This window comes from Zea mays, chromosome 2, assembly GCF_902167145.1.
Source record: "Zea mays cultivar B73 chromosome 2, Zm-B73-REFERENCE-NAM-5.0, whole genome shotgun sequence".
Lineage (NCBI taxonomy): Eukaryota > Viridiplantae > Streptophyta > Magnoliopsida > Poales > Poaceae > Zea > Zea mays.
Genome location: NC_050097.1, coordinates 231,382,284 through 231,404,593, shown reverse-complemented (window position 1 = coordinate 231,404,593; position 22,310 = coordinate 231,382,284). Strand labels below are relative to the sequence as shown.

Below are 22,310 nucleotides of genomic sequence, written 5' to 3'. Positions count from 1 at the left end.
CTCAAGTGGAGCAAGTTGATCTTGATGAGATAGGTGATGAAGAGGCTCCATGCATCGCGTTAAGGAACATGTCCATTGGGGATGTGTGTCCTAAGGAATCCGAAGAGTCTCCAAATGCACAAGATCAACCATCCTCCTCCACGCAAGCATCTCCACCAACTCAAAATGAGGATGAGGCTCAAGTTGATGAAGGAGAAGATCAAGTAAATGAGCCACCTCAAGATGACGGCAATGATCAAGGGGGAGATGCAAATGATCAAGACAAGGAGGATGAAGAACCAAGGCCGCCACACCCAAGAGTCCACCAAGCAATCCAACGAGATCACCCCGTCGACACCATCCTCGGCGATATTCATAAGGGGTAACTACTAGATCTCGTGTTGCACATTTTTGTGAGCATTACTCTTTCGTTTCCTCTATTGAGCCACACAGGGTAGAGGAAGCACTACAAGATTCGGATTGGGTGGTGGCGATGCAAGAGGAGCTCAACAACTTCACTAGAAATGAGGTATGGCACTTAGTTCCACGTCCTAATCAAAATGTTGTAGGAACCAAGTGGGTTTTCCGCAACAAGCAAGATGAGCATGGTGTGGTGACAAGGAACAAAGCCCGACTTGTGGCCAAGGGATACTCCCAAGTCGAAGGTTTGGATTTCGGTGAAACCTATGCACCTGTAGCTAGGCTTGAGTCAATTCGTATATTATTGGCCTATGCTACTTACCATGGCTTCAAGCTTTACCAAATGGACGTAAAGAGTGCTTTCCTCAATGGACCAATCAAGGAAGAGGTCTATGTTGAGCAACCTCCCGGCTTTGAAGATAGTGAGTACCCTAACCATGTGTATAAACTCTCTAAGGCGCTTTATGGGCTCAAGCAAGCCCCAAGAGCATGGTATGAATGCCTTAGAGATTTCCTTATCACAAATGGATTCAAAGTCGGAAAGGCCGATCCTACACTCTTCACTAAAACTCTTGAAAATGACTTATTTGTATGCCAAATTTATGTTGATGATATTATATTTGGGTCTACTAACGAGTCTACATGTGAAGAATTTAGTAGGATCATGACACAAAAAATCGAGATGTCAATGATGGGGGAGTTGAAGTATTTCTTGGGATTTCAAGTAAAGCAACTCCAAGAGGGCACCTTCCTAAGCCAAACGAAGTATACTCAAGATATTCTAAGCAAGTTTGGGATGAAGGATGCCAAGCCCATCAAGACACCCATGGGAACCAATGGGCATCTCGACCTCGACACGGAAGGTAAGTCCGTGGATCAAAAGGTATATCGGTTGATGATAGGTTCTTTACTCTACTTATGTGCATCTCGACCGGATATTATGCTTTCCGTATGCATGTGTGCAAGATACCAAGCCGACCCTAAGGAAGCTCACCTTACAGCCGTAAAACGAATCTTGAGATATTTAGTTTATACTCCTAAGTTTGGGCTTTGGTATCCTAGGGGATCCACTTTTGATTTGATTGGTTATTCCGATGTCGATTGGGCAGGGTGTAAAATTAATAGGAAGAGCACATCAGGGACTTGCCAGTTCTTGGGAAGATCCTTGGTGTCTTGGGCTTCAAAGAAGCAAAATTCTGTAGCTCTTTCTTCCGCCGAAGCCGAGTACATTGCCGCAGGCCATTGTTGCGCGCAACTACTTTGGATGAGGCAAACCCTTAGGGACTATGGTTACAAATTAACCAAAGTCCCTCTTCTATGTGATAATGAGAGTGCTATCCGCATGGCGGATAATCCCGTTGAGCATAGCCGCACTAAACACATAGTCATTCGGTATCACTTTCTAAGGGATCACCAACAAAAGGGAGATATCGAGATTTCTTATATTAACACTAAAGATCAATTAGCTGATATCTTTACCAAGCCACTTGATGAACAAACTTTTAACAAACTTAGGCATGAGCTAAATATCCTTGATTCTAGAAATTTCTTTTGTTGATTTGCACACATAGCTCATTCATATACCTTTGATCATATCTCTTTCATGTGCTATGACTAATGTGTTTTCAAGTGAATTTCAAACCAAGTCATAGGTATATTAAAAGGGAATTGGAGTCTTCGGCGAAGACAAAGGCTTCCACTCCGTAACTCATCTTTCGTCGTCGCTCCGGGCAACTCTCCATCTTTGGGGGAGAGAGCCTGAGTCCAAAACAAAAGGACTCCGTCTTTGGTATAATCTTCACTCTTATGTCTTTTACCAAAGGAGGAGAAAGTAGTTATAGAGAAGGGCTCTAATGACTCCGTTTTTGGCGATTCATGCCAAAGGGGGAGAAAGTATTAGCCCAAAGCAAAAGGACCGCACCACCACCCTAGTTTTAAAAATGATTTTCAATTGGAAATTTCAAATTTGTATCCTATTGTATTCAAAAGGGGGAGAAAGTAGTATTTCAAAATTAATATATCAAAACCCTCTTGAACACTAAGAGGATATTTCATTTAGGGGGAGTTTTGTTTAAATCAAAGGAAAAGCATTTGAGACAGAGGGAGAAAATTTCAAATCTTGAAAATGCTTCGCAAAATTTTATTCATTTACCTTTGACTATTTGCAAAGGACTTTGAAAATGATTTACAAAAGAATTTGCAAAAACAAAACATGTGGTGCAAGCGTGGTCCAAAATGTTAAAAATGAAGAAACAATCCATGCGTATCTTATAAGTATTTATATTGGCTCAATTCCAAGCAACCTTTGCACTTATTTCATGCAAACTAGTTCAATTATGCACTTCTATATTTGCTTTGGTTTGTGTTGGCATCAATCACCAAAAAGGGGGAGATTGAAAGGGAATTAAGGCTTACACCTATTTCCTAAATTGATTTTGGTGGTTGAATTGCCCAACACAAATAATTGGACTAACTAGTTTGCTCTAGTGTATAAGTTATACAGGTGTCAAAGGTTCACACTTAGCCAATAAAAAGACCTAGAATTGGGTTCAACAAAGAGAGCAAGGGTTAACCGAAGGCAGCCCTAGTATGGCGCACCGGACTGTCCGGTGTGCCACCGGACAGTGTCCGGTGCACCAGAGGACTTCAAGCCAAACTCTTCACCTTCGGGAAAACTCAGAGGCGCTCCGCTATAATTCACCGGACTGTCCGGTGCACACCGGACAATGTCCGGTGCTCCAGGAATGAAGCGACTCTGAACTCGCCAGCTTCGGGAATCCGCTCCGCTATAATTCACCGGACATGTCCGGTGTACACCGGACTGTCCGGTGAGCCAGCGGAGCAACGGCTACTTCGCGCCAACGGTCGTCTGCAACGCATTAAATGCGCGTCAGCGCGCGCAGAGGAGCAGAGCACGCGCGGGTGGCACACCGGACAGTCTACAGGACTTGTCCGGTGCGCCACCGGACAGCCAGGCGGGCCCACACGTCAGAGCTCCAATGGTCGGAACCCAACGGCCTGGTGACGTGGCTGGCGCACCGGACAGTGCCCGGTGCGCCATGCGACAGCAGCCTCCACCAAACGGCTAGTTTGGTGGTTGGGGTTATAAATACCCCCAACCACCCCACATTCAAGACATCCAAGTTTTCACACTTCCAACCACTTACAAGAGCTAGGCATTCAATTCTAGACACACTCAAGAGATCAAATCCTCTCCCAAATTCCACACAAAGCTTTAGTGACTAGTGAGAGAGATTTGTTGTGTTCTTTTGAGCTCTTGCGCTTGGATTGCTTCTTTTCTTTCTCAATCTTTCTTGAGATCAAACTCACTTGTAATTGAGGCAAGAGACACCAATTGTGTGGTGGTCCTTGCAGGAACTTGGTGTTCCAAGTGTTTGAGAAGAAGAAGCTCACTCGGTCCGAGGGACCATTTGAGAGAGGGAAGGGGTTGAAAAAGACCCGGCCTTTGTGGCCTCCTCAACGGGGAGTAGGTTTGCAAGAACCGAACCTCGGTAAAACAAATTCGCGTGTCACACTCTTTTATTCGCTTGCGATTTGTTTTGCATCCTCTCTCGGACTTGATTATATTTCTAACGCTAACCCGGCTTGTAGTTGTGATTAACTTTGTAAATTTCAGTTTCGCCCTATTCACCCCCCTCTAGGCGACTTTCACCATCCCCGACGACGGCGGTGAAGACCATGCTCGCAACGGCCTCTTTCACCAACCTCTTCGCAAGTATTTCCCTCGCCGCAACCCACAATTACCGAATTTTTTGTTTTTAACCTTTTTTTACCAAAGTTTACATTTAGACCCCTGAATGACTTATTTTTGGATCTGAATCCGGCGTCGAGGTAACACATCTCGCTGCCATGGACTATAGCGCCGAGCTCTAACGTGGCGGTGGCAACTCACGACGTCTAGGGCTGTTGTGGCGCCGACGTGGCCTCCTAGCTCGACGCCACAGATCTTGGCACCGAGCTAGGAGGCCCTATAAATTGACCCGTCTGCTGGCCGACAGGGACGTCCTCCTCATTTCTCAACTTCGCCTCCATTCAAATCTTCTTCAAAAACGGCCAGATTTGAGTTGGAATACTTTGTATACCAAGGTATGGTGTCTTACTGATTCGTTTTGTATATTGTGTTGTATTTTTTCGATTATTAGTTTTAATTGTTGCTCCTAGGATATATAGTCCATATGATGACTATATTTTTGATTGTTGCTCTTAGGATATATTAGTTTAGATACTTGTGTTCATATATAATCGTTTCTTAGATGAAAGACATGTACCGGGAGGCGTTGTGGCAGAAGAGAGATCGTCCTCGGATGTTATATCCGGATGTATTTAGTAAGGATGCTCCTGTTCCTCCTGATCTTCCTGTGCCTAACTATGACTATGGCAGATTGGCTTGGGTATGTCAATCCAAACATCCAGAGACAGATGCTCGTTGCTTCTACCTTTGTGGTGGTTTTAATGTACGTAGCTTATGACTTGTGAGTTAATATTGTTTAATAGATGTGTACTAATGCTTCATTCCATTTTTGCAGGAGCATCTGAGGTGTTTCTTTTTCTAGTGGATCGACGGTCCTAATAAATTTGACCCTCGATATCTTCTTTTCGCTAATTGGTTTGTGTGGAAGGACTAGTCATGAGTGTTTTAAGCGTTGGGTACCTCCTCCCCCGAATCCTCCACCAATGACGGATGCAGAGGAGGTAGCAACAGAAACACAAATGGACTCGCCGCCTCGATGCGATTGCGGAGATCATGCTGTCATCGACGAGGACACCGCGAAGCACTTCGTGTGTCCGAACATTGATTACGTGAACTCATAACAAATGTCCAAACTTTTGGTATTTTTTGCACAAATTTACTAAATTATTCTCCTGCAGCCATACGAGTGGCGTAAGTGTCATTTCATAGAGTGGTTATATGGTCCTATGTCCCATTGGCCAGAGCCAGATGCAAAGGAAAAGAAAAAAAAATGAGTGGGCGGAAGAGATAAAGTTTGATCCAGTACTCTGCAAATGTGGTATTGAAGCTAAGTATGGATTAGTTTCTTCCGAGCTTGGCGTTGGCTATTTTTGTGGACGTATGGTAGATTACGATGAGGTTGGTATTTTTTATTTGTTTGCATCAGCTGCAATGTTGCACCCGTTCTTACTCTTTTTTGTAGGAGACGAGAAAATGTGGTTGGGAGAGTTACGACGACAAAGGAGAGGTGATGCGTACAATAAAGTCCAAGAGACTAATGGGACAGAAGATGTGTTGTGGATCTCAGCTCGTCGATTCGTACATTAACGATCGCATACAAGACATGCGTAGGTTCGCGAAATCGGCGAGTTTTGACAGCCCGATGCGTGCAAATCAGAGGAGATTGAAGGCGGTAAATAAATAAGTAATAAATGCCTAGGTACTAACTCAATAATGCCTAGGTACTTACTAATGACTAAATACTTATGCCTAAATACTTACTAAGTAATAAATAAAGAATAGCTACTTACTAACTAATAGTTATATAAATGACCACAACAAACAAAAATACATAATCTATGAATAATGTACGAAAACAAGGTATACCCGAGATCGCGGATGAGTCAAACTCACGGTGGTGAAGGTCGAGTTCGACACCTATGTACCAAAATAAATTAGTATTGTCGGTAAAAATTTGGCAGCACCTCCCTTATACGGTGAGGTTTCTATAACCTGCAAAGAAACAACAGCATGATGGCTGCCATACCAATTCCATGTAAATATACTAACAACTAAATACTTAGCTAATTATATACACTAACAACTAAATATCTACCTAACTATATGCCACAAAACATGTGATAAATAAGCAGTAAATTAATACTAAACTACTAACTAAATATAAAAATACTAAAACAATATAATACTACGTACTAAACTAACTAACACTAACTAAACACTAAGACAATACACCACTAAACACTTCTACAAACTAACCACTAAATACCAATTAGCTAATAACTCACCGGTCGACGACAAGACGCGTGGGGGCGGACGGGATGGTGGGCGCTGGGGCAGGACGGCGGCGGCGATGCATCGGACGGCGGGGCGGTGGTCGGACAACGCTAGCTGTGGCGGGGCCTCGGGAAAGCGCGGCGGGACAGTGCGGCGACCGGCGCGTGGCCGGGGATGGACGTGGAGCGGCTGGCGGCGGAAGCTGGAGAGGGCCGACGACAGGATGGCGCGAATTTGGAGAGAAAGGAGAGAGCAACGGGAGAAAGGAGAGAACAACGACGAATATTTTACTTCCGAGCTCGGCGCCAGGATCTATGGCGCCGAGCTCGGATCCATCTCGGAGGCACGTCGACGCCTTGTGGCCAGCGCGACATATAGCTTGTCGCGAAGATCTATAGCGCCAAGCAAAGGGTCTAAAACTGTCATTACGTCACCTAAGGATCTAAATATGTAAATATTTTCCATAAATTAGGCTGAAATACAAAAAAATCTGGAAACGGTCGGAAAAATATCTATACCGTTTTCATTTTTATATTTACCTTGCGGGACGAAAACGAAAACGGAATATATCGGTAACGAAAACGAACGGGATAAATACGGGAATCGAAAAATGATACGATCCGGTCGGGTAAATGCTGAAATCGGATGGGAACCGGTATTTATGTTAGGTAAAATCACACCATGAAACCATATATTCAAAACTTAACAATAAATAAAAAATTGCAAACACAAGTCTTAATTAAACATAGATAAAAGTCGTGTAAATCCGGAGCACACATAGTGTAATGTAGCACATAAGTCTTGTGCTCTTGGCTAACATAAGAAATACATATACAACATGAATTAGTATGCAATCAGTACCAAACAACAACAGTTATGCACCAACAAACAAGTGATGCACTAGAATTTTCTAAGTATAATGAAGACACACTAGCATCATACACGCCATGTAGAATAATACCAAGTACAACAGCACTATTGCTCATGTAGAATAATACGAAGTACTAGCATCATAGTCTCTGCATGTGCTCATGTAGAATAATAAGTGCAGCAGCAGTAAAAAGCAAGCCAGCTCGAAGCGGTGGTGATTGGTGAACGTGGGGACTGGGGAGGGCGCGCAGCGTGGAGAAGTAAGAGAGAGGAGTGAGCGATAGGTTTCTGGAGGCTTTAGCCCGTGGCCCGATGGCTGGCGCTTAAATGGGCTGGGCCTCAAAGTTGCACTGATGTCTGGACTCTAGAGCAGGCCGTATTGAATTATTCCCGAATTACAAAATATGGTAAGAAAAACGGGATCATCCCGATTAAAACGGGATCCCGGTTAAACGGTCGGGAAAACAACCCTACCGTTTCCGTTTCCATTTACCGTTTGGTATATCTCGTTTTCATTCCGTTTTCGTTTTTTAGACGGGTTCGAAAATGATCAGGACAAAACTAACAAAATCGGTTATACGATAACGGTCGGTACGAGATTTTCCCATCCTACTTTCATCCCTAACAATTACTCTCCATCATCCAAACATACATGTTCACTTCATTTAGATATATATATATATAAGTAATTCCTCCTTCGAATATAAAAATGGTCATTTTTCTTACTTGCTTGTCTATTGTTTCAAGCATTATTTCTAAAGGATGCCTTCATAAAATTGTGGTATTTGAAGTGTTGTCTCTAAAGTATAATTTTTGTTGAGCTTGGTACAACGCGGCTCTAAAACATTTTTTGAAGTATTATCCCTAATAAAGGGTCCCTTTATAAAAAATATATCGTTGCACATGTTATTTCTAAAATATAATTCTATTTTTTCAGGTCTCTAAAGTTTAATTCTCATTTCCTAGCTGCTTATAGAGTAAGTTCTGGGTGAGCTTAATGCAGAAACAGTTCTGGGGCGTCCCAGTTTTTTTAGTAAATAGTGGGTTACAACTTATTTTCTTTGTGCCAGACAACCATCACTAAATACATTTGATTTATGGTTGTACTATTATCGATCTTGGATTATTGTGCATAGTGCTGCTTTACGCAGGAAATAGCTTGCCCTTTAAAGCTACATGGGGACGAGTGGATTGTCTCTAAATACTTTCTTTTTTTATGTATTTTACATGTTCTTGGCTCTGTCTCAATTTGGTGTGGTGTAGTCCTCGAAATGGAAATCAGATAAGGAAAGTATGGTGTAATCTCAGTTCATATACATTTAAGTGTTGTTGTTTAAGAGTTTCATCATGAGTTTATAAGGCATAAATACTCACTTTATTTAGACATGACTACATGACAACATTTTCTTTAGAATAAAATAGTATTGTTCCCTTGCTAGCCTTTATATTGTTTCAAATATTATCTCTATATGATGCTTCTTATATATGAATTTGGATTAGTGTACTTCTAGAAAATAAAAAGGTGCAATGATGTTTTTGCTTTCCATTTCCCTTGCACCCTCATATTATGTAACTTGGTCTATTCGTACTGTTAGGAAATAAAATAGACACAAAGATTTACGTGGAAAAATCTCCTCCAATATGAAGGAGCAATCAACCACGAGGAAACAAATCCATTATCAACCGCAGAATACAAGTTACAGAGAGGACTTATATTTATAGGCGTACAGAAAAGCATATTACAAGGCATATTCCAAATATATAAAAGGAATTAGAGGCATATTACAACAAATCTCCCCTTGACTCTAAATCCATAGAACTGTTTCCCAAACACCACTAGGATCCTAAATTTGAATGTCAACCAACTCTAAGGAATCATTAGACTTGGAACTGGAGCACGACTTTGTATCATCAAAATAACCTCTCTTCTGGAACGCAATAGAAACAGCTTCAGCATCAACTGTTGAACATTGCAAGTAATAAAGATTATTCAAACGGTTGCCCTTCAATATAATACGACTGTCACGAGAAACCTTAAGAACACCATCAATAGCAGCAAAATTGAATCCCATTGCTTTAAAGTGCTCAAAGAAATAAGATTTCTCTTCAATTTTAGAACAAAACAGACATCGATAAGTTTCTTAATACTGCCATCATGAACTTGGATATAAATAGAGTCGATTCCAATAATCTCACATGTATCGTTCAATCCCTGGATCAGCGGTTCTTACTTCTGGCAGCTCTTTAGGATCATATATCGTCCCCAGAGACCAAGCATGCTTAACTTAGAGGTTATTTCGAGATAAGCTTCCGAAAAAGAAGATGCACCTTGTTTGTGTGGATACTCTATTAATTCTATTAAGCCTTAGGTCAGGATATCACCATCCTAGGGGCCAGGACAACACAATCCACCCCCTCAGAAGACCGACGTCCTCGTCGGTCAACCCCAATCCAGGAACCTCCCCTCTTAGCCACGTAGGTGTGTCTAGTGTCGTCATATGCCATGTCATGTGACCACTCCGAGCCCACATGCTCCATGCGCTATATACCCGAACCCCTAACCCACACACGCCCGTGAAACCGCGAGGGCCGGCTCTGATACCACTTGTAACACCCTGTCTAATCTCTGGACCAGCGGTACTTACTCCTAACAGCTCTCTATGATCATATATCGTCCCCAGAGATCAACACGAGTCTTTTGTGCGCACTTTAATTTGTCCTCACTCATGCGCATCCAAGAAAACTTCCCGATCGGTCAGCCATCCCAAATTGCTTCAAGTCAAGCACGCCTAACTTGGAGGTTCTTTCGAGATAGGCTTCCGAAAAAGAAGATGCACCTTGTTTGTATGAGTACTCTATTAATTCTATTAAGCCTTGGTCTAGGATATTACCATCCCAGGGGCCAGGATATCACAGTAGCGTGACAACAGTCGGCATATGCTACATAGTTGGTGGTGGTGTTGTGTCTCCTCGATGGGTCTAGGGTTGGGAAGGCACTCGCATTCTCTCGCCCTTCTCAGACTAATGCCGGGTGTGGGTGCCTCTTGGTTTGGAGTTGCTCCGGCTGGGCTTCTCTCTTCGTTTGCGTGCTCTCTCCCTATATGTATCTAGCGGTATACTACATATCTCGTCTCCAGATGCTTAGATCTTCATCGTGTCTTTCTTCGGCAACGAACATGCCTTCTCTTCGTGCTCTACAAAACCTTGAAAGTGGGGGAGACGAGGGATGGGATCCCTGATTTACTGCCTATAGTATCGGTTCGAGAAGTCAAACCAACTCTTAATTTAAAAATAAGCTGTATATTTATAGATCTTCACAGTACATCAGCATTCTCAACGTAAAATACAAACACCGGAAACAATATCTACACTACGTACATCGTTAGACTACAGATGTATATGAGATTATATTTTAAAATTATTCTGTTCTAATTTAAATGGCAGAAGCATGGGGGAAGCTTCACCTCCCATCACATCCTCAGATTGTGACCGCTCAAGCCTCTCCGCCTCACGTTCCCCGCCCACACCTCGTTCACGCAGCAAACACCATTTCCACCCAACCAGAACTCCTCACGTGTTCCACCGTCCATCCGCCTCCCAGCCATAACGCCGACCACACATACTCCCTCCCGCACCGAACTCCCCGGCGCGCGCCACGTTCCTTTGGTCGCCACGTCATCCCACTGACATGCGGGCCCCGCACCCGCTGCCCAGGGTTCGCGTCCTCCTCAAATGCCCCCACCCGGCCACCCATCGCCTCCCCCACCTCCGCACAAACTCGTCGCTTCCGCTCCACAGGATCCTCTGCGCCACCCACAACCGTGCGACCGTCCGTGCTGCCGGCGACCCCGATCCGCCGACCCGTCCCGTCCCACCACACCCTACCGCCGCTCGCAGCTATGTCGCCGTCGGAGCCGACGCGGGAGGAGAGCGTGTACATGGCCAAGCTGGCAGAGCAGGCGGAGCGGTACGAGGAGATGGTCGAGTTCATGGAGCGCGTCGCGCGCTCCGCCGGCGGCGCCGGCGGAGGGGAGGAGCTATCCGTGGAGGAGCGCAACCTGCTGTCCGTCGCCTACAAGAACGTCATCGGCGCCCGCAGGGCCTCGTGGCGGATCATCTCCTCCATCGAGCAGAAGGAGGAGGGCCGCGGGAACGAGGCGCACGCCGCCTCCATCCGCGCCTACCGCTCCAAGATCGAGACCGAGCTCGCCCGCATCTGCGATGGCATCCTCGCCCTGCTCGACTCCCACCTCGTCCCATCCGCCGGCGGCGCCGAGTCCAAGGTCTTCTACCTCAAGATGAAGGGTGACTACCACAGGTATACCATTATCGCTAGCAGATCTCGCTTTTTATTCTGCGTATCCGCATGTAGAGTCTAGACTATGCGATCTATTTATGGAGTGGCGAAGGAGGGAGGAGTCCATACCATGGGAATTGTGTTTTGGAGAAGTTAACTTGAGATCTGTGCGTAGATGTTTTGTATGGTAGCAGGGGCATGAGGCTCCCTGTAAAAACCTCCTCCAACCGTGTATACAGTGTGCGTAGTACTCAAAAGGTTTTCTATAAAAGGTCCCTGTATGTATAGGGAGAAGAATCTTCTCTATATAGGGGGAGTGATATGCTCTCCCGTGATATTATAATAATGTGTATTATGGTATTATAAATATTGTTTGCTTCTAATTCAAAGAAAAAAGATAAATAAATGTTAATCTGTAGTGTATAGAGGAAGCTGGATTGTAGTGTATAGGTGGAATGGTTGGAGACAAAACATAGTGGGAGAATAAGGGAGTTTAGTGTAGTAAAATATATTAAAAAATACAGATAAGGGGAGATGTATAGGGGAAATGGTTGGAGATGGCATGAGTTCTTATTATCAATTGTGTCTAAATTTAATGTGTGGTCTTTTTGTTTGAATTTTTTGTTATTTGTGGCCGAAAGTTCAAAAGATAAAAAGGGGAAAGGGGTTGTGTAGGCTGTGACGTTTTTTAGTGAGGTTGTTGTCCTTTTATTTATGTTGCACGTTGAAGTTGTTTATCTATGAATTTGCCTGTATGATGCACGATGCTGTGCTGTCTCCTGTAATGCATGGTTGAAAGATGTGAAATTGTTTCATGGTTTTTTTACCCCCTACCCTACAGCACGTATATCTTGTTATCTGATTTCTCCACATGATGATTTGGCAGGTACCTTGCTGAGTTCAAGTCTGGTGCAGAGAGGAAGGATGCTGCGGAGAGCACCATGAATGCCTACAAAGCTGCTCAGGTTGGACCATGGTGTACATGTTGATAGGATGAAGGTGTACATATCTTATTAATTGTGATTCATAGTTTCTGGGTTTTTTTGGGGGGTTTGTAGGACATTGCTCTTGCAGATCTGGCTCCAACCCACCCCATCAGGCTTGGCCTCGCTCTCAACTTCTCAGTGTTCTACTACGAGATCCTGAACTCCCCTGATCGCGCCTGCAACCTTGCAAAACAGGTTTGCTTCTTCTCCTTCTATCCCCCCTTTGTGACTTGCTTTCATTTTGAGACCCTTTGTGATTTGTTTTAATTTTGAGACATGATGTCTCCTAGATTGTGTGTAGCTTCTGGGCAACGGATTGAGTGTGCATAAACAGCTCCTGTCTCCATCAGCTTATGTAGGGGTTTGGTTGATTCAATTAAAAAAAGATGGTGCAAAGGAAATAGTTCACTTGCCTCCGTCTGCATGCCTATTCACTGAAACAATTTTTTCTTACATTAGGCACTGTGTAAGTGATGGATCTAATTACTCTGGGTGCTAACAAAATGCTTCTTTTGCTACCACCCACGGAGGCTGTTGTTTATTTTCACTCAATCTGTCACGTCTTCTTGCATACATGTTCTACTACATATTGAACATTGACAAGCTACAACCTAATGATTACAAGTCACCTAGAGAATTCTCAATTTCCCTTGTATGATGGTTGCACTGTCTAACTTGTCTGCAATCCATGAAGTTGGACATGACGGTCTTCATACAGTACTTGAGATGACAGATGCATTCCCTATGCAACGAAGTACTCTTGACGTTCCCCATCAATTTAAGCATCTTGGGCTTTATATTGGATGCAGTTGGCTTGAAGTAAATTTAATCTTTGTTGCAGGCCTTCGATGAGGCGATCTCTGAGCTAGACAGCCTGGGAGAGGAGTCCTACAAGGACAGCACTCTGATCATGCAGCTCCTGCGCGACAACTTGACCCTATGGACTTCCGACACCAACGTGAGTTCCTTCTCGGCCCCCTCTGCGTATCACTTGCCATGGCTCTCATCTGACGACCATTGTTCTGCGTTTTCCTCGCCAGGAGGATGGCGGCGACGAGATCAAGGATGCTGCTGCCCCGAAAGAATCCGCGGAGGGTCAGTAAGATGGATTCAGTCTCACGACCTGCTGCTGCTGATGTTGAGGAGTGACCAGAACCAGAACCGCCGTCCTCGATTCTGATAGATTATCTTCTAGTATACCTTGTGTTGTTGCTGTTGTTGTCGTCGTCGCGCCGGTGTATGCGATGAAGCTGCCATTGCTGCTGTTTTAATTAAGCATTCTAGATGTTATACCGCATGCTTTGTTTCGGTTTCTATGTCGATAAATGGTGGCCGGATGCTGGTTTTCGTGCTCCGAGCCGGCCACCAGGAAGAAGACCTGCCTGCCCTTGTGGGTGCAGCGTTGTTAGAATGACCTACGGTGTATTTGACTTTGACAGGCCTGCTGCCTAGTGGACTGATATTCTGTTATGCGCAAAGCTATTTGGCTTGATGTCTCAGAATATTCTTAATTTGCGTCGTCTTTTAAGTCTATCACGATGACGCAGACCACATTTATTTTTCAACACTGCTATATGGTGATGATACCATCTTTCAAAAAGCTCATTCAAAGCGACGAGACCATCTATCATGGAGAGTATAAACAGGCTGTTGTTTTAGTTTTGTGCTATGGTAGGTACGTACTACACTTGTTTAGAATTGTAGCTGATGGTGCAATTATTTAGTATTGCAGTTGATGACGCACTTATTTAGGGTCTATTTGGATACGAGGGCTAATCATTAACTAGCTAAAGCTAAAAGAGTTTAAATTGGTTGTCCTGTATCCAAATAGAAAAGCTATAGACAAGCTATTTTTTACATAAATTTTAAACTAGTTAGCCAGTTAAACTAGCTGTCAGTTAATTACACTAGCTAATTTTAGTTAATTTAAATTAACTTTAGTAGCTAGTCCTATAGCTCATAGGTTCTCAGTTCGGTATATATCGGTGACATATTTCATGAACTTAGTTTTAAACCAATTTAAAACGCAAACGCAACAACGAAGGGAGTGATATTGACCATGGGTCTTTCGTAGCTTTTCAATCAAACGTCACATAAAAAAAGAAACATCCAAAAGATCATAATACACAGATTTGAAACGTGAGACAAAAATACGAGTACAAGACATTGGACCTTCAATAATTTTTTTGTGTTTTCTGAGACATGAAAATATACATACATATAGACCATAGAATCTTATCCTAGACCGATGAAAGAGAACTTCTCCAATGACAATAAAATAGACTAAACTCATCCAGACTAATTTTTAAAAAATCAATTTCCGCTTTTTTTTTTCTCATACCGACGGACCGACACGACGCAGCAACAGACTGAAAGTAGATGATACACAAACAAGACATAGCGCGCATATATAGGACGTAAAACAGAGAGAGACGAACGAACCATATGTGTGCAAGTGCAACGAAAAGAAGTCATCAGCCGTCCTCGTCGGGCCTGCTTGCCAGGCAGAGCTCATGCAGCTCGTTCAGTATCCATTCCTCGCCAGTGTGGCCTCCGAGAACCAGGACCCTGGTACCGCCGACCACGCAGGTGCTGTGCCCCCATGCGAACTTGGGGGGCTGCCCAGGCACGTTCAGGATCCTCCAGATCGGCTTCTCCTCCGCGGGATCGATCAGGAACAGCTGCGCGGGGGAGTGGAGCCCCGCGATGGAGCCCCCGAATATGATGATCCGTCCACAGGGCAGGCTCACCGCGACGTGGTCGAGCCTCGGCGGCGGACTGACGTTTGGGAACCCGGTCGTCGTGGCCAACTGCCTCCACTGCGGGCTGTCCTCGCTGACGTCCACCGTGTAGGCGTCGCTGGAGCGCAGCCGGAGCGAGCCGCTCTTCGCCAGCCCACCGAACATGAACAGCTTGGTCGCGCCGTAGACGGACGTGGTGTGGCCGAGGCGGGACGGGGGCGACCAGGACGTAGGGATCTCCCTCCACGCAGGCTTCTCCTTGGTGAGGTCGAGGAGGAAGGTGTCGCTGAGGAGGACACCAGACTCGGCGCAGCCACCTGAGACCACGAGCTTCGAGCCGTCCAGGGTACATGAGCTGTGCCAGGACCGCGGCAGCGGAGGGCCCTCGCTCGCGACCTCCCTCCACGTCGGCTGCTGGGCGTCGAGGTCGAGGACGAAGACGTCGTTGAGCAGACCTTGCTGCCCGCAGCCTCCGAACACTACCAGCCACGACCCGTTCAGCCACGACAGAGTGTGCCCCCACCGGCCGGGCGGGGAGGCAGAAACCTTGACGCGCCGCCACTCCGGCGTTGCGGCCTCCAGGTTGAGCACGAACGTGTCGTCCATAGGCTGCATGTTCACGCCTTCCCCTCCGAACAGGACAAGCCGGTTGCCAACAGCGCAGGCACTGAAGTTGCACCGGGAAGGCTCGACACGCCCTCCGACCGTGAACTTCCGCCATGAGGCGGCCTCGAGAGTTGTTAGCTCTCTCGCAAGACGGCCCCATCCTACCATCTTGGTGCTCATCTCCAGCCTCACGGTGACGTCCCTTCCCCACGCGTTCTGGCAGACCATCTTCCTCAGGTGATCGTTCTTGGTCAGCTCATGCATTCTGGTGCACACCGATCCGATGGACGCAACGTCTCTTGGGGACAGGCGGGATAGGATGTTGTGTGCGAGAACTTCGTCTGACAACTGAAGCATGCCGCAGTGGTCTGCGCTCTGGATTTTCGGAGCGTGCTCGTGGGGAGATGAGTTCAGATCTTGAATGCTGGGCCTGCTGCTGGACTTTTGCTTGTACACCGGATAAGATACGCTGCTGAGATCGATGTTCGCCTCAGAGAATAGCTGGATTCCGATAACATGCGTCACATAGCCATCATCGCCGTGCATAGGAACGAGCCTTAATCTGTTGTGAAGTGGAGCACCGTCCTTCCGGAAATTCAGCAGCTCGCCTTGGAATTCGATCCCCTCGCTGAGACATCGCCGAATCTCTGAAACGACCATGGGATCAACGAGGGGGTGTCGCCTTTGGGCATGTGGATCCCGGAATTGTAGGAATCGGCTGAAAGACAAGTTTGAGTGGACGCAGTTTGTGAGATGCTTCGATAGGCATAGGCCCTCTGTCATATCTGTCAGTGTTAAGCAATCTTAAAGTTGGCACAAGCAAGAAAGCATACCAAGCAAGAAAGCCTTCAGAAAATAACTGCTACGAGACGTTATAGTATAGAATTATTTGGATCGACTAGCCTGACCATGCTGCTACTCTGGCACAACTGTTACTGAAATTCTTAGATACATCTAAGAACAAGGCTAATAATGTAGCCGGTTGCTGGCTGCTGCAAGGACTGACCTTTTAGCCCGTTTGTATAATAGTTGGCTCTTCATTATTAAAATGTTTGGCCTACTTATCTCTCTCACAAGCTTTTTGGTTCTCTTATGTTTCAGCTGGCTGTAAGTTTACAGCCAGATTATCCTCTTCTCTCTCCTCCAACTCAGCATTTAGACTTCTCGTAGCCTGCTATTATACTTGCTCTAATGCCTACAAACTTCATATACTGGATCCAATGATCACCTAGCTTCTACTCAGCATAATGATATGAAGTAAACTGCCGATGATTTCCTAATCTTTCACTAACATCCAATTTCAGAGAACAGAATTTTACCACCAGTCTTCGAGTTCTAGTCAACCACCAGCTCGGGTGCTCACCCAGTTTGTCATGGCCAGCAAATATTTTTTGGTACACCCATAAATTCTAGGTATTATTCTTGAATAATTCCTTTCTCTATGTGCAAGTGGACAACTTTAGAAGTGCAACCTAAGTATCAAGCAAAATATCTATAGAAGTGCATCATTAAGTATCAAGCAAAATATCTCATAGGTAATCATCAACATGCCAAGCAATGCTACTGCGTAAAAAATTGGGGGTGAGGAGAGACCGTTCTACCGGTATTATATTAAGAGACCAAAACATAGTCCCAGCCGAGAAAAACCTCGAACCTTGGCCTCATCACTAACGGGCCGATCAACCGTCCACTCTATAACGGCCTAGCCAGAGGGTGACGCGCAGGATATCGATCTCCGAGAGAGAGCGAGGCACAAGGTGACAGGGATGGCCCCATCACTAACGAGCTGATAAATTGTCCACTCTACAATGGCCTAGACAGAAGGTGGCGCGCAGGATATCGATCTCTAAGAGAGAGCGGGTCACATGGAGGGAATTTTTTAACCAAGCCCAAAATTCGTCTCGAGGGAGATCGAAACTAGGACCTGAAGATGCTACTCATAAGGCTTAACCATTAGACTAGAGGCACTTTCGCTGGCAATGCTACTCGTGATCCAAACCTATTACTTACAATTCTCATTCAATAAATTTACCTACAACATGAACAAACCAAAACTAAATCTTATCTCAGGAGACCCTGTCTATGCGTTTTTTTTTGTGCATATGCACAATAAATATTTTTGTTAACTTTACCAAATCATGTCGCCCGTGCGATTACTCTTATAACAGCATGGGCAGTGGTCCGTCGAATGATTTCACTACTGGCACCATTGACCGCTGCTCAAAGGCAGGCTGCGCACCAGATCGACACCTAAGAATCACTCAAATTGATACCCGCAGTCTAAAAATATTATGGTACGGGAGGCCATGCTTTGACTAAAGCATCACAAAATCCGTGGCTCACAGAACCGTCCAATCAAAAGCCACGACCGCATACTAGAATCCGTAGCAAGAAAGCAAGCACCCGCTCTGCTTATTTCTGGCTTTTGCCCGCAAGCATCGTGAACACGCACGCCATTTGGTCAGAAGATTGAGAACCTAATGCGAACGTGCGATGGGATGTAGCTTTACTATGCGGATCCTGAAATCTAGAGATGACTGCACGGAACGGACACCGTACCACGGTTTAAATAAAAGGAAAGAAAACGCTAAAAATCCTGCCGCAACGAGCAGCGGCGACTCGAGGTTCCAGCTCCCGCTCCCGAACGAGGCGCCGAGCGAGCGGCATTCCACAGCATCCCGGATTGCCAATCCCCAAGCACAGAAAAACAGAGCGGAGGCCGAGGTCACTGACCAGTTCCGCCCGAGCACCTCGTGCGCGCGGTACCCCGTGGCGGCCTCGAAGGCGGCGTTGACGTAGATGACGGGGAAGTCGACCTCCGCCGCGTCCGCCACGAGGATCGCTGCCGGCCTCGTTTCGCCGGGCCCCGCCTCCGGCGCCCCACACGGCCACCCCGGCTCATCTTCCGCCTCCCCGTCCACTTCCATCCCCTCCTCGTCCTCGTCATCGTCCTCCTCCTCCCACAGCCTCATCCGCTTCACCGCCACGACGCCGCGACGCCCCGCGTCGTCGGAGGCCGGTCGCCGCCCCGCACACCCCCTTTCTCTCTCCTCGGCGTGCGCCAGTGGTTTGGCTGGTTTGGTGCGGGGGGAAATGGAGATTCTGCAAGTAGGAGGGCGGGGAGATATTTGTGCGCCTGGCTTTTATTGGCGCGGAACAAGCCGGAGAAAAGGGGCGTGGTTGCGGGTTATTTACGAGACCTGCCACGCGGGGCTGGCGAAAATATCTCCCGCGGAGGCGAAGGGTGGGTCCCTGGAGGCGAGGGAGAGCGCCAGGTGGGGCCGGTGGACCAGAAACTGGATCCTCCGATCCAACGGTGCACCGTCGGTTTCCTTCGCTTCGCAGGGAAGAAGCTGTCGTCAACGTCAAGCGCTGGGTAGTGGCCAGTGGGGGACTGCCGAGTACAACGGCCGGTGGCACTTGGCAGCGCACTGCACACCCAACAATACTCCTTTTTAGAAATTGGAATATATATATATATATAAGTGATAATTTTATCTGTTTATGAAAGAAATTGCTTTTATTCAACTTTTTTCTTAATAACTTCGCATTTTAATTTTTATCTTAATGTGGGAACAAAACTGCTCTCTCGAGCTGTCCACATGCATCACCATTTTTGTTCTCCTCTGCCCGATCGAGAATCAACGATCAACTTGCCTTTCAATGACTCGATGCACGGTGTCATTTCATGCCACATGTCCCACTAGCGCGCACCTGAAAGTGGTTTACTTCTTGTACATTGGTCTTACGTCCTTACTATTAAAAGTCGTATAGAGGGGACTTGAATAGATAAAATTTATAATCTTAAACATAAACTCAAACCCCGGTTAGGTGTTAGAACGAGAATTAACAGCTTGTTCGCTGCGGCTTGCTGCGGCTGCAATCCGGCTGCGGCTGCGGCTTCTACAGTATTTTTCTCTCTATGGATTGCAGCTGCAGCAGTCCAAACAGCTGCAACAGTGTCGGCTTGCAGCCTGCCGAACACGCCCTAAATCAATCGGAAGGGGACGGGAGTTGTTCTTCATGCTAGAGTTGCTCAAATGATTGTGGAATTACTTTAAAAACAACTTAAATGGTATAGGATCAAGCGCAAGTAAGAGAACTAGAGATAGGGGAAGGAAGAAACAAATCACAATAAAAAATCAACACAAAGAACACAGGCAATTTATTTTCTGAGGTTCGTCTCGAAAGAACCTACGTCCTCATTAAGGACTCCATTTAGGATGGGTCTTTTTCAATTATTTCCCTCTCTAATAATGAGTTATCATTTATTTTTTGAGATTTTTTTATCACTTAAGGTAGTTTGTGCTTAACTTAAAATTTTATATTTTTAATAAATATTTTGAATAAGACGAGTGGTTAAATTTTTTAAAAAAAAATAAAAATTCAACGATGTCATATATTTGTAAACGGAGGTACTATCGTATATGCACATGCTCCCATATCTCTCGTCACGGCAAGCACAGCTGCGCTAGTAGCATACTCCATCCAAAAAGATACTGGTACATTTTTTTAATATGTAGCTTCCACTTATAAGAATATAATTTGCCTTTTTTTCCTTGTATTCCTTCTAAAATATTAAAGGTATATATAGCTTCCGCTTATAAGAATATCATTATGATATAGGAGTTTTTAGCATATTATTTTGGTGCCTTAGATATAAGTATTAGTTTTATAGAAACATAATAGCCCATCTGTCGGATAAGCTCATCTACGAAGCAAGGGCCGAGCCGCCAGGACCAGAAGTCAAAGAGTCTAGACTAACCCTTCCTTCTGTCCACTGGCCGCCAAAATATCCCCTGAATAGCCGGCGTCACCTGAGGGCAGAACCGTCACCGCCAACCTGTATGGATAAAGATGTCGCCAGCCCTGCCCGATCCACTGATCTACTCGGCACGGCGCGCGGCGCCCGAGGTATATCTCTCATGAGTTTTTTTAATGGCAACTATTGCTATGCAAGCAGTCATTCTTTGTAAGCGTGCAAGCAAATTATCTGATTTATTAAATTATGATCCAATCACAGATACAAATATACAATCATAGTTTATTAGGAGTTTTTTTATAAAGAATATTAAGCTGATGGTAGAATGATTTAAGTGTTAAATGTGACTTATGGTTGGATCATGATCTAATAGATCAGATAGTTTGCTTGCGCTTGCAAAGAAGAACTGCTTACATAGCAATTGTTACCTTTTTTTTAATATGATATATATATAAATGACCGAGAGCGAGCGTGTTTGCTTCTGGACATCTCGTGTCGTGACCACCTAATCCTGTAGGAGAAAGCATACACACCGCCGCGTCTCAATACAGATACACTACTGTCTACTGGACATAGAGCATACAGCGCTACTAGCAGATCGAAACAAAACAGATTCTTTTATTTCAGAACTTGCACCACACAGGCAGGCAGACAGACAGAGAGATGGATGATCCATATACATGCACCAGCACACAACACTACACGCTGCTATTGTTATTATTCTAACTAATGGTAGCAGCAGCACATTTTGCGCACCTCCCTCTCGTCACACCAGCCACCGTCACTGTAACCGTGCGACATGCAGACGAAGCGGCAGTTCTGGCGGTCACAGTGGTCCTCGGAGTAGGGCGAGAAGCAGGGCCTTTTCGGCGCCGGCGTCTTGGGCGGCTTCCCGATACCTGCACACACACATCGTCGTCCAAGCGAGCGAGAGAGATCGGCATGGTTAATTATCAGATATATAATTATCGCCGGTATATATATAATTAGAAGAGTGGAGATCGATCGAAGGCGCGCCTACGTACAGCCGCCGGCTTCGTAGCATGGACACAGCGAGGACAGAATGACAACCGCCAACAGAACGGCGGCGACGATGACCGTCCTGCTCTTCATCACCGCCATAACCAAAACGACCAAGCTCTTCGCTTGTTGCGACGAGCGAGAGCTAGCTAGTGATCCAAGAGCGGTTATATAAATGCTTTGTTTGTTCGGATCTTCGTCCACGGTCTCCCTTGTTTTATATAGAAGACGAGTCCATATCTCTAGCGCATCTGGTTTGTGCCAGAAGATCTAGCTGTAGATATAGAAAGAGATACAGAGATTTTACATAGTGATATAGTTATAGAAATAGATATTGCAATGGCATATATTGTTGTTGATATGATACGATATACGATGACGTTCGTTACACACTGGTAGAAAAAGGACCTCGAAAAAAGTGTCAAAATGAAAGCGGTACAGCTTCAAAAGTTATTCAACTTTGTAATTGACAACGTTTTTATTTAAATTCGTTTCCGGTCTCAAACAAGCAATTTACACTCAGTTGTTTGTAATATATAGACAACAAAACTATCAACACAACTAGGCACAAAGCATGTCATAAGCAGAGTGGTAGCGGAGGGTACACGCGAGGGTGAGGTTGGGGGGGGTCGATTCCTAACAA

At 45.4% G+C, this 22,310-nt stretch overlaps 3 protein-coding genes and 1 long non-coding RNA gene across 6 annotated transcripts; 1 reads left to right on the top strand and 3 right to left on the bottom strand.

Annotated features, from left to right (window-relative positions):
• Nucleotides 1-8,871: 8,871 nt before the first annotated feature.
• LOC103648050 (uncharacterized) lies at nucleotides 8,872-11,830 on the bottom strand. Its single transcript, XR_563205.2, has 2 exons — nucleotides 11,682-11,830; nucleotides 8,872-9,215 (listed from the first exon to the last, which is right to left on the bottom strand). It is a non-coding gene; the product is annotated as an uncharacterized lncRNA (long non-coding RNA).
• Nucleotides 10,966-14,016, top strand: LOC542285 (14-3-3-like protein). 2 transcript variants are annotated; one of them, NM_001397126.1, is made up of 5 exons: nucleotides 11,070-11,573; nucleotides 12,439-12,517; nucleotides 12,611-12,733; nucleotides 13,380-13,496; nucleotides 13,579-14,016. In NM_001397126.1, the coding sequence occupies exons 1-5, from the start codon at nucleotides 11,155-11,157 to the stop codon at nucleotides 13,639-13,641; spliced, it is 801 nt and encodes a 266-aa protein (NP_001384055.1). In that variant the 5' UTR covers nucleotides 11,070-11,154; the 3' UTR covers nucleotides 13,642-14,016. The 2 variants fall into 2 exon arrangements, with proteins under 2 accessions (XP_020404254.1, NP_001384055.1); XM_020548665.3 differs by lacking the exons at nucleotides 13,380-13,496; nucleotides 13,579-14,016 and adding an exon at nucleotides 13,233-13,362 and having other exon boundaries at nucleotides 10,966-11,573.
• Nucleotides 14,017-14,642: 626 nt separating this feature from the next.
• LOC100383277 (uncharacterized) lies at nucleotides 14,643-19,002 on the bottom strand. Of its 2 annotated transcripts, none has more exons than XM_008670173.4 (2): nucleotides 18,619-19,002; nucleotides 14,643-16,670 (listed from the first exon to the last, which is right to left on the bottom strand). In XM_008670173.4, exons 1-2 carry the CDS (start codon nucleotides 18,830-18,832, stop codon nucleotides 15,013-15,015), a joined length of 1,872 nt encoding a protein of 623 aa, XP_008668395.1. In that variant the 5' UTR covers nucleotides 18,833-19,002; the 3' UTR covers nucleotides 14,643-15,012. The 2 variants fall into 2 exon arrangements, with proteins under 2 accessions (XP_008668395.1, NP_001348913.1); NM_001361984.1 differs by having other exon boundaries at nucleotides 14,698-16,603; nucleotides 18,619-18,992.
• A 2,243-nt stretch (nucleotides 19,003-21,245) lies between these two features.
• On the bottom strand, nucleotides 21,246-21,874 carry LOC100274646 (uncharacterized). Its single transcript, XM_008672558.4, has 2 exons — nucleotides 21,673-21,874; nucleotides 21,246-21,546 (listed from the first exon to the last, which is right to left on the bottom strand). Exons 1-2 carry the CDS (start codon nucleotides 21,767-21,769, stop codon nucleotides 21,374-21,376), a joined length of 270 nt encoding a protein of 89 aa, XP_008670780.1. The 5' UTR covers nucleotides 21,770-21,874; the 3' UTR covers nucleotides 21,246-21,373.
• Nucleotides 21,875-22,310: the final 436 nt, after the last annotated feature.

Excerpts from the sequence above, each read along its gene's own strand:
- LOC542285 (NM_001397126.1), top strand. The coding sequence starts at position 11,155 with ATGTCGCCGTCGGAGCCGACGCGGGAGGAGAGCGTGTACATGGCCAAG. Across the intron at positions 12,734-13,379 it reads CCTGCAACCTTGCAAAACAG|GCCTTCGATGAGGCGATCTC; the intron begins GTTTGCTTCTTC and ends TCTTTGTTGCAG. Across the intron at positions 13,497-13,578 it reads TATGGACTTCCGACACCAAC|GAGGATGGCGGCGACGAGAT; the intron begins GTGAGTTCCTTC and ends TTTCCTCGCCAG.
- LOC100274646 (XM_008672558.4), bottom strand. The coding sequence starts at position 21,769 with ATGGCGGTGATGAAGAGCAGGACGGTCATCGTCGCCGCCGTTCTGTTG. Across the intron at positions 21,547-21,672 it reads ATGCTACGAAGCCGGCGGCT|GTATCGGGAAGCCGCCCAAG; the intron begins GTACGTAGGCGC and ends GTGTGTGTGCAG.
- LOC100383277 (XM_008670173.4), bottom strand. The coding sequence starts at position 18,832 with ATGACGAGGACGAGGAGGGGATGGAAGTGGACGGGGAGGCGGAAGATG. Across the intron at positions 16,671-18,618 it reads GAGGTGCTCGGGCGGAACTG|ATATGACAGAGGGCCTATGC; the intron begins GTCAGTGACCTC and ends TAACACTGACAG.